We start from the raw sequence: 11797 nt of genomic DNA, 5'->3' as shown, positions 1-11797 counted from the left end.
TCCACCTGAATACCCTCTGCTGATAAAACATGACCTAAGAACGCCACTAAACTCATCCAAAACTCACATTTTGAAAACTTAGCATATAACTGGCTCTCTTTCAGAGTCTGAAGAACAATACGAAGATGCTGCTCGTGCTTCTCTCGGCCGCGGGAGTAGATCAAGATATCATCAATGAAGACAATCACAAAAGAATTCAGATAGGGCTTAAAAACCCGGTTCATCAAATCCATAAATGTTGCTGGGGCATTTGTCAACCCAAATGACATTACTAGAAACTCATAATGCCCGTACCGAGTGTGAAAAGCTATCTTAGGGACATCGGATGCCCTAATCCTCAAATAATGGTATCCAGATCTCAAATCAATCTTCGAAAACACCCTAGCACCCTGAAGCTGATCAAATAAATCATCAATCCTCGTCAATGGATACTTGTTCTTGATGGTGACTTTGTTCAACTGCCGATAATCTATACACATCCTTATCAATCCATCCTTCTTCTTAACAAACAACATTGGCGCACCCCAAGGTGAGACACTGGCCTAATGTAGCCCTTATCAAGCAAATCTTGCAATTGCTCCTTCAATTCTGTCAACTCTGGTGGGGCCATATGATATGGCAGAATAGAAATGGGCTAAGTGCCCGGGGCCAACTCGATGCAAAAGTCAATACCCCTGTCGGGTGGCATCCCCAGTAGGTCTGCAGGAAATACCTCAGGAAACTCCCGGACAACTGACACAGAATCCATAGAAGGAACCTCAGCACTCGAATCACAAACATAAGCCAAATAAGCCAAACACCCATTCTCGACCATATGTTGAGCCTTCATATAAGAGATACCCCTACTGGTAGAATGACCAAAAGTCCCTCTCCACTCCAATTGAGGCAACCCCGGAAAAGCTAAGGTCACAGTCTTGGCATGACAGTCCAATAAGGCATGATAAGGCGGCAACTAATCCATCCCCAAAATAATATTGAAGTCAACCATATCGAGAAGTATGAGGTCTACACTAGTCTCAAGACCCCCAATAACAATCACACACAAACGATAGACACGGTCTACAACAATAGAATCCTCTACTGGCGTGGACATACACACAAGAGCACTTAAAGAATCACGAGACACAACCAAATATAGGGCAAAAAATGAGGACACATAGGAGTATGTAGACCCTGGATAAAATAGAACTACAACATCTCTACTGCAAACTGAAACCGTACCCATGATAACTGCATCGGAGGACTCAGCCTCAGCCTAGCTGGAATAGCATAACATCGTGGCTCGCCCCCACCATTCTGAACTACATCCCTAGGACGGCCTCATGTTGGCTGGCCTCCATCTCTAGCGGCCTGACCTCCACCTCTAACACCTCGACCTCCACTTCTAGCTGCCTGAACCCTACCTCTAGCTAGCTGAGCGGGCAGTGGAACACCTAGTGCCAAAACCATGGCACGAGAACCCTGATGCTGAGAACTACTCGAGGCTAGAGAGCAAAATCTAGCGATATGCCTCATATCTCCACAAATACAACAAGACTTCGGTTGCTGAGACTGCTGACCCTAAAACTAACCCTGACGGCCGAAGTAACCACCATGAAAACTCTGGAGCAGAGGTGCACTGATAGGAGTTGATGGTGCACTGTAGGGTAGTTGATCAGAATTCTGCATATGATGGCCACGACCACCTGGAGCACCGTGAGAGGTCTGAAGTACTGAATGAAATGGCTTAGGAGGATAGCCTCTACCAAAAGAATCCCTGCCTCCAGACGAGGCACCACTGAACCTGCCAGAATGACGAGGCCTCTTGTCAGACCCCTGACCTCTCGCCTAAGCAAAAACCATCTCGACTCGCCTGGCCATATTGGCCGCATCCTGAAAAGAAATCTCGCTCCCTGACTCCTTAGCCATCGGTAATCTGATAGGCTGAGCAAGTCCCTCAATAAATCTCCTCACCCTCTCTCTCTCGGTGGAAAGTATAAGAAGAGCATGACGGGCCAAATTAATAAATCTGGTCTTGTAATGAGTGATGGTTATAGAACCCTATTGGAGGCTCTCAAATTGTCTCTGATAGTCCTCCCTCTGAGTGATTAGAAGGAACATATCCAGAAATAGTTGAGAGAACTGATCCCAAGTCAAAGAAGGTGACCCAGCTAGTCTAGCCAAGTAAAAATACCTCCACCATTTCTTGGCGGAACCCAATAGTCGAAAAGCAGCAAAGTCAAGCATGTTCGTCTCCACCACTCCCATGTTCCGTAAAATCTCATGACAACTGTCTAAATAATGCTAGGGATCCTCTGAAGATGTGCCGCCATAGGTAGTAGTGAAGAGCTTGGTGAACCTATCCAACCTCCATAAGGGCCTCAAAAGACATAGCTGATCCATCACTGGTCTGTGCTATAATACCCGGCGGAACTACCCCAACCGGTTGAGCTACTAGAGTCTGAAACTGAGGAGCCATCTGCTCCAGAATGTGAGTAGTGGGAGTCTGTGCTCCTCCCCCAGGTCAAGAGAGGGCTGGTGCCTCCATAAGGCCCACTAGTCGGACTAAAACATCCTGAAGTACTGGGGTAGCTATGAACCCCTCTGGAACTTGAGCTGGCCCTACTAGAATGGTCTGGGCCGGAACCTCATCATCAAACTCTACCTGAGGCTCCGCCGCTGGTGCTACTACTCGAGCTCAAGGCTGAGCCCTGCCCTTGCCTCGGCCTTTAGCACGGTCTCGGCCCCGTCCTCTCCCTAGCATAGGAGCTGTCACTAGGGGCTCGGGCTGCTGATCAGCTGATGAAGTGGTACGTGTTCTCGCCATCTGCAAAAGAACAGAGTAAAATTTTAATTAGTATTGAGAATCAAATCGCACGACAGAGAAGAATAGATGTGAAGTTATTCCTAAACTTTGTAGCCTCTGGGGGATAAGCGCAAACATCTCCGTACCGATCCCTTAGACTCTACCCAGCTTGTTTGTGAATTGTGAGACCTAGGCAACCTAGTGCTCTGATACCAACTTGTCACGATCCAAATTTTCACCGTCGGGATCGTGATGACGCCTAACTCTTGAATGCTAGGCAAGCCAATAGATAAAATTCTAACATATTAATCATTAACCCAAGCAGTAATAAATATTAATTAAAGCTAAACAGATATGAAGTGCAAATTTTTTTATAACAGTTCAAAACTCTAAAACATGACTAACCCAATGATCTGGTGTCACAATCCACGAACGTCTAAGAATTTCTACAAATACTAGTTTAAGGAAAATACTTTTGTTTTTTGGAATGAAAGAAAAATGGAACTAAGATAGAAGGAAGGGGAATCCAGGGTCTACGAACACTGACAGATCTACCTCGGGTCTCCTATGGATTGAAGGCAGCAACCCCAAACTCTGATTAGTATGGTCTAGTATCGGGATTTGCACAGAAAGTGCAGAGTGCAGTATTAGTACAACCGACCCCATGTACTGGTAAGTGCCGAGCCTAACCTCGGCGAAGTAGTGACGAGGCTAAGACATGACAAATAACATAAACATGTACAGTTAAATAATATACTAACAGAATAAAAAGTAATAAAACTAAGCAGAAATGAACGGGAAGGGGAAACATGCTATGGGGGTTCCAACATACAGAATCACAGTAGTAAAGGAATCTAAACAGGTAGTACACTTGAACCGATAACAACAAATAAACACAACAAACAGAAAATGCACGACATCATACTTCGTGCTTTTACTCTCAATCCTCACCATGTAATCAATAATAAAAACGTGCACGTCATCACCCATCGTGCATTATCACACTTCCTCGCCATATGAAAGATAGAAATGTGCACGGCATCACCCTTCGTGCTTTATCACTCTTCCTCACTATATGAATAATATAAAATTGAACGGCATCAACCTTCGTGCTTTATAACTCTTCCTCACTATATGAATAATATAAATGTGCACGGCATCACCATTCGTGCTTTTATCGCTCTTCCTCACTATAAGAAACAACATAATCAATAATAACCTGGCAAGGGCATCGCAACCAAACAACTTCGTTTCATCACTTAATTTCACAACAGAAATCTCAACTGGAGCCAATACATAACAATTATCTAAGATCCGAAAAAACATAATAAGACTTGTTTAAAATGAGTAATAACTAGTTTGAGCAGGAACAATACATACAAAGAAACACAACAGTCACAAGTATAAGACTCACTCACATGATATGACCCGACAACGACGTATAGATATTTGTCACCACACGTATACGTCGTACTTAACAACTAAACAAGTAGCAAATAAGGTAACAACACCTAATCCCTCAAGCTAAGGTTATCCACGACACTTACCGCGATTTCACGACCAAACTCAAGCCTCAATTACCGCTTTTCCCTTAGTTTACACTTCCAATCCGCTCGTATCTATGCATAATTAACTTATTAACATCAAGTAACGCCAAAGAAACCAATTCTAATACATGATTATAGGTTTCGCAACATTTTTCCCAAAAAGTCAAAAACCAACCCCGGGCCTGCTTGCTCAAAACTCGAAGTTCGGACCAAAACCCGATTACTCATTCACCCTCGAGCTCGGATATGCAATTGGTTTTGGAATCCGACCTCAATTTGAGGTCTAAATCCTCAAATTTCGAAATTCCTAAATTCTACCCAAAAACACCCAATTTTCCATGAAAATCCTTAGATTTTGTGATGAAATCTTGTAAACAGATGAAATATATTGAAGAAAATGAGTTAGAAATCGTTTACCTATGATTTGGGGAAGAACTACTCTTTAGAAAATCGCCACTTGAAGTTTAGGATTTGAAACTTTGAGAAATGAATTGAAAATCTCGCCCAAAACTCTTTTGAACAGTTGCAGATATTGCATTTGCGATCACACGTTCGCAAATGCGAAACCTGACCTGGCCTACGGTCTTAGCTAATGTGAACAATTGTTCGCAAATGCGGCCACTGTTCAAGTCGCAATTGCGATGATGAACTTAGCAAATGCGAAGGTCCCCTCCCAGTCCAAAGATTTGAAATGCAATGATTCTTCGCAAATGCGATGCTCGCATTTGCGAGCCAGACTTCACAATTACGATGTCACAGACCTAAACATACCGACAATTTTTTTCTTAAGTTAAAAACACTCCATGGCCTATCCAAAACTCACCTGAGCCCTCGGGGATCCAAACCAAACGTGAACACAAGTCTAAAAATATTATACAGACTTGCTCGTGCGATCAAATCGCCAAAATAACATCTTAAACAAGGAATTTAATACCAAAACTCAAGAAATCCTTAAGAACACTTGAAATTTTATTTTTTTACAACTAGATGTCTGAATCACGTCAAATTATTTTTGTTTTTCACCAAATTTCACAGATAAGGTTTATATATTATAACAGACCTGTACCGGGCTCCAGAATACCAACTAGTTCAAGTATTGTTCAATTTCTAAAAACCATTATATTTTTCAGTTAATAATTTTCTTTAAAAATTTATTTCTCGGGCTAGGGACCTCGGAATTCGATTCAGGGCATATGCCCAGGTCCCATATTTTACTACGGACTCTCCGGGACCGTCAAATTATGGGTCCGGGTCTGTTTACTAAAAATGTTGGCTTAAGTTAACTTAAATCCATTTTTAAAGGCAAACTCAATATTTTTCTCAAATTTCACATAAAGGCTTTCCAGAAAATACGTCCGAACTGCGCACGCAAATTGAGGAGGAAGAAATGAGGTTTTGAATACCTCGAAACCTCGAACTGTGTCCTAAAATACGAGATCACTTTTTGGATCATCATAGATATATATTATCATCCCATCCGTCCGATACGGAATGCTAGTAACGCCTGTTGTATGCTTAGCCTAGCAACTATAGTGTGGACAAGATAATATGGTGGACCGACATCGAATGATACAAAAATTAATTGAACTTGGCTCTGATACAAAAAGTAACAATAATAACTACTACGCCTCAGTCCCAAACAAAGTTGGGGTCGGCAGAATCCTCACTCTTTTCTTTAAGCTCAATTTATACAATCATTATGATACCATGATAAACAAATTAACCTTGTATTTAACTCAACTACAAAAGCTAGTTAAAGAATTAAGGTGTGACGACCAGGCCGGTCGTCTTAATAATTAACGCCCCGATCCTCTATTAACTGCTTTCCTCAAGTTTATTTCTGCTAATGTGGATTGCCAGGATGTTCGATCCTCGGGATACCAAGAGATCCCTGACATATTTATTGAGGATACCAAGAGATCCTCGGGAAACCAAGAGATCCCTAGTGTACATATTGAGGATACCAAGAGATCCTCGGGATACCAAAAGATCCTCAGTTATTATCCTTACTGTGAACGGTGTTTTCCTTGTGTTATGCCTTTATTTCTGTTTCCGTTATTGTACTCTTATCATACTGTATAGATTCTTACTGTAGATTCTCATTTATACTATTTATCTTATCCCGTCATGTTTATTAATATTTACCTTAGTAGGGCCCTGACCTTCCTCGTCACTACCCGACCGAGGTTAGGCTTGACACTTACTAAGTACCGTTGTGGTGTACTCATGCCCTTTCTGCGCATATTTTTTTTTCATGTGCAGATCCAGATACCTCTATCCAGGCTTATTACCCTTGAGGCAGAGAGATCTTTCGGAGACTTCGAGGTACATCTGCCGCGTCCGCAGACCAAGGAGTCTCTATCTTTATTATATCCTGTAGTGTTAGCCTTTCTATCTTACTGTTGATGTAGACATTCTGAAGATTAGAGCACTTTACTTTATTTCTTCTAGCTTGTATTCTCGTGAGTTTTCGGGTTTTGGGATAGTGTTGTAGAAGTTTGAGATGTCGTGATGTATATGCCGATCATCTTTCTATATATTGCTTCCTTTTTTTGGTTATTCTTGGTTTTCCTTTATTTATATTTCTGCAAGTTTCAATCTTATTTCCGCACTTGTTAGGCTTACCTAGTCATAGAGATTAAGTGCCGTCACGACAGTTCTCGGAGGGCGAACTGTGGTCGTGAGATAAGGATTGTTTAAAGATATATAAGGTGATAAATTTTCAGCCCACCCACTAGGGGTGTACAAATCGAACCGGAAAACCGTGCCAAACCAAAAAGTCAAACCAAACCGATTAAAAAATTCGACTAGGTTTGATTTGATTTGGTTTGGTATTGAATAAAAAAACCTGAACCAACCGACATATAAATATATAATTTCTATATATACTTTTAATATTTTATATAGAATTTTCTTTAAAAAATATCTAGAAATATTTGGGATTCACTTACAGGATATAATATTTAATAGAATATGAAGTGCTTCATATTTATTAACCTTAAATAATGAGTTGTATGATCACTTTCTTATCAAGTGTTACTGAAATGCATCAATCTCTTTGTTCTTCCATATATTAATAAGTCACTATCTATTAAATTCTTATATCTTTTTCGAATTTGAAGTGGTTATTGTTATTTAGATATCATATTGATTTTTTTGTTTAATTATTAAATTCGGTTAACCTTGAAGATGTACATCAACGAAAAATTATTGTCAAACGACTAAAAAATAACTATCACGTGTTACTAAATTATCCCATAAGAATATTTTATTAAATAATATGTTTGTCACTTTTAAATGTTACTAAATATATATTCACTTATAAAAAATTTAACAAAGTAAGATTAAAATAATATTTAAGTAACAAAAAACCCGATAAAATCGAACCAATCCAAACCGATATAGTTGGTTTGATTTGTTTTTGATAAAAATCGAACCAACCCGGTCCATGTACATCCCTACCACCCACTTATGTGGGACTACTAACATTTTTGGAATATAAAATGTGTCATTATTTTTATGCTGATTAAAAAAAGAGTGTTACATACGAAACGGAGGGAGAATTTATCAAGGTCATTACTTAAATACCTAACTACTCAAGAGAAAAAGATGAGTAGCTTATCTTATTTTGGAAAGAAGCTGCAACATCTTTGTAGCACAATATTTTTGTATCTGGCTTGTTTGTGTAGATCAACATGCTTCCTCATTTCTTGCCTCCACAAATCCATTCTTCTCAGAGTGAACAAAATTTTCGTACAAATGTTTTACTTCATTTTCATCTCTCTTTTTGGTTTTTGTATTCTCAGAATCTTGAAGCCAAGGAGTGTTGATTTTACACCTAGGAATTTAGACTTGTTCTTCACTTCTGTTTCTTCGGTAACTGTCTCAAGCATGTCCACTGTAGAAATGGAAGTCTTTTCCAATTCCCAACTCATTCTTATTACATTTTTAATGTTCATAGGTGGTGAAATCTTCACATCTATGGTTGGGCTTCATTTAATTAGGTCCAAGTTCAAGCCATGGAGAAAAGATAGCAAAATTGAGTCAGTAATTAGTAGTACTACCACTTCTCCAAGAAACTCAGATTTTAATGATGATATTGAGTTGGACATTGTTGTAATACCTGACTCCCCAAAACAAAAGTCAGAAAGTGATGAATTTCAAGATGATTTTGGATCATCAGATAAACAAACTCTCAAGTACCAATCTATCAAATTCCTAGGGTTTGTAACATTAGTTTATCTTCTAGTCATCAACATTATTGGTGTCTCATCAGTTCTAGTGTATCTAGCCTGTGTTTCAAGTGCAAAAGATGTCCTAAGAAACAAGGGGCTAAAAACCTTCACTTTTGCTATTTTTACAGTTGTTTCAACCTTTGCTAGCTGTGGTTTTGTTCCAACGAACGAAAACATGATGGTATTTAGCAAGAACTCAGGTCTTCTTTTGATTCTAATCCCTCAAGTCCTTTTTGGAAACACATTATATCCAGCATGTTTGAGACTTTGTATTAAGTTCTTGGGAAAATTCTCTAAGAAAAGAGAAGCTAAATATTTGTTGAAGCATTCAAGAGAAATAAGACATCTCCACTTGCTTCCTAGCCAACATTCAAGATTATTAGTGGTCACAGTGTTTGGATTCATCTTGATCCAATTGATTATGTTTTGCTCTTTGGAGTGGAAATCTTCTTCTCTCAATGGACTAAATAGCTACCAGAAAATAGTGGGATCATTATTTCAAGTTGTGAATGCAAGGCACACTGGTGAAACCATTGTTGATATCTCCACTGTTTCCCCAGCCATTTTGGTGGTGTTCATAGTAATGATGTAAGTTAATCTTTGCTTGAACTCTCAGTATTCTATAATGTTTTTAGTTAGTAGGAGAGGCAGATCCAAAACAACAACAACAATATGCCCAGTATAGTCCCACCCGTGAGGTCTGGGGAGGATAGTATGTACATAAACCTTAGCTCTATCTTATGCAGCTAGAAAAGTTGTTTCCGAGAGGTGGATCCATGATTTGAAATTTATGAATTTTTACGGAAACATCAAATCAATACTACGAAATTCTTGGGTTCACAACCAATAATTTCCTATATAATAAATATACGGAGTTAAGACAAAAGTTATTAGATTCACTATAACCCATAACTAACACAAAATCTGCCCATAAGTAGTAGTACATTTTTATTTGGTTTGACGAGGGATTACGTACTTTAAATGACTCTAAATGGAAAACGTTTTAGTATTTTTTTATTATCTTTTTTATACAAAATCTAGAAGGGCAACATTAAAGCTATATTTAATAATAACTAGTACATTAAAAGTTGCATGGTTTATTAAATACTACTGAGCTAATATTTGTAAGAGAATATAGCAGTCCCGATCATTCATTGTGTAAAAATTTTCAAAGGGGTTTTCCAATGTCTTCGATCACTAGTTCAATGAGCCAAGCTTAAATTATACTTACTTAATACACCACGAAAGAAAACTGCCAAAGACGAACCATGATTTAAAATTTATGAGTTCAGTGTTCTAATTCTTTTAAGTTAGTGAGTTCTAAATTAATAATATATATATAATTCAATAATTTTTTAAGACAAATACAAAGTTTAGATAAAAGTTTCTGGGTTCAACAGAAACCTTATCCAAAGGGCTAGCTCCGCCCTGAAGCCATGGGCATCCAATCATCTTCCGCGGTGTTATTTTATGTATTACTTGAAATAATTGATTCATGCATTAAGTTATATTTCTAGGAGGAAAAAAAAAGACACATATTTTCTAGAAACTTTACGTCATGTGCAATTTACCAGGCATGTTCTGTTGTCCTTTAAATTGAATATACATGCATATAATCAAGAAGATTTTTTTTTGGGGTGGTAGTAACGGTTGCATCTGTCAACTTCCATAAGAAAGTATATGTATCATAATAAGCAACGTTTAGTAAGTCTCAATTTGACGTTCAACAATCCAACCCAGTAAAGAAATGAAAAAGAACCAAAAAATCACAACTATTGACCATTTTATCTCATTATATGACACACTTACTACAGTACGTGATTTTTTAAACAATAGGATTATTAGAGCTTTTACATCTAGTTCCTAAATATTAATATTATCTTAAAAAGTCCTCTCTTCAAATCGTTCTGCAAATTGAATAGTTCGAGCTTGAGTTCCGTCTTTAGAACTGTAGTTTCGCACATAATAGGTGTGAGTTCAATTTGTTATTGTTTCCCCTTCCTTAATTCCCAACGTAATAGGAAAAAAAAAATATACTTATAGGGTAAGTTATCAAAATATTTGTTTTTTTTAATATATAATATTCACGCCGTTAGGTGGCGCTTGTCTTATATTTCATCCGAAAAACCAAAGAGATACAAGTGTGCAGAGGGGATTACACAGCAAAATATTTGTTGGAAAAAACATTACATTTATGAAGAAAACATATAATTTATTCAAAAATTTTCAGGTATCTTCCTCCATACACATCATTTATACCAGTTAAAGGTGTTGGAGAGACCCCTGAAGAGACTGTAGGGGAAAAACAAGGAAGAGGAAAAGTTGCAAAAAATCTCATACTTTCCCAACTTTCTTATATATTCTTCTTCATTGTTCTAATTTGCATCACAGAAAGGAAACGGATGAAGGATGATCCACTCAACTTTAATGTGTTGAATATCACTCTTGAAGTCGTAAGGTAATTTACAAATTTTTCTTTCTCAATTTTTTATTTGCCTTTTCTTGATTAATTACTAATATATTTTAGTACCACATTGGTAGGGATGTGAATTACCTTTTTATATGATCATGAGTAATTTTCATATTTTGAACTAGCTTTTGGCGGCAACCAGAATTTTTTATTCATATTAATTTTAGGAACAACGATCGAACTTTTAGGGATTACTTTAAATTTCCTATTGATAATAGCCATTTTATCTTGTAGTGCCAGGGCTATTAGTTAGACTTTATTAGTCGTTTCCTAATAGAAATACATGACAAAATAATTATGAAGCATCCTAATAGAAATGTTTTTTTTTTCGGCAGTGCATATGGAAATGTTGGTTTCACAACAGGATATAGTTGTGATCGGATGATAAACAGATATACAACTTGTAAGAATAAAACGTATGGATTTGTAGGGAAATGGAGTGATGAAGGTAAATTAATTCTCATTATTGTAATGTTTTTCGGAAGATTGAAGAAGTTCAATATGCAAGGGGGAAAAGCATGGAAGCTCTTGTAATTAGATCATTCCAAGGAGAATTATTTTGAAGTACTACCAACAATTATCATAATTCTGTAAATTTGGCCCTTTTGATGAAAGCAAAATAACAAAATGTATATATTGCGGAAATTTGCTTTCGCTCATTTTGTTTGTTTCAGTTACTATGTACCTATGTACCTTTTTATTTTGTACTTCTTTGTCCAAATAAAATTTTCTTCAATCATGTGTAGCATTTTAGCTTTTC

General features: G+C 37.7%; 1 protein-coding gene across 1 annotated transcript; it reads left to right on the top strand.

Moving 5' to 3' along the window:
* Nucleotides 1-7941: 7941 nt before the first annotated feature.
* On the top strand, nt 7942-11571 carry LOC104236923 (sodium transporter HKT1-like). The gene is made up of 3 exons (XM_009790968.2): nt 7942-9155; nt 10798-11025; nt 11373-11571. Exons 1-3 carry the CDS (start codon nt 7942-7944, stop codon nt 11569-11571), a joined length of 1641 nt encoding a protein of 546 aa, XP_009789270.1.
* The last annotated feature ends 226 nt before the right edge of the window (nt 11572-11797 follow it).

The sequence above is a fragment of the Nicotiana sylvestris genome, chromosome 11 (genome assembly GCF_000393655.2).
Source record: "Nicotiana sylvestris chromosome 11, ASM39365v2, whole genome shotgun sequence".
NCBI classification, from domain to species: Eukaryota; Viridiplantae; Streptophyta; class Magnoliopsida; order Solanales; family Solanaceae; genus Nicotiana; species Nicotiana sylvestris.
The sequence above is the reverse complement of the archived record's forward strand: the minus strand, read 5'-3'. Positions and strand labels throughout refer to the sequence as shown.

What these genes read in the sequence shown, in the direction of transcription:
- LOC104236923 (XM_009790968.2), top strand. Translation starts at nt 7,942, where the DNA reads ATGAGTAGCTTATCTTATTTTGGAAAGAAGCTGCAACATCTTTGTAGC. An exon ending in GTGGTGTTCATAGTAATGAT is followed by an intron (nt 9,156 to 10,797) that starts GTAAGTTAATCT and finishes AAAAATTTTCAG; the next exon opens with GTATCTTCCTCCATACACAT. An exon ending in ATCACTCTTGAAGTCGTAAG is followed by an intron (nt 11,026 to 11,372) that starts GTAATTTACAAA and finishes TTTTTTCGGCAG; the next exon opens with TGCATATGGAAATGTTGGTT.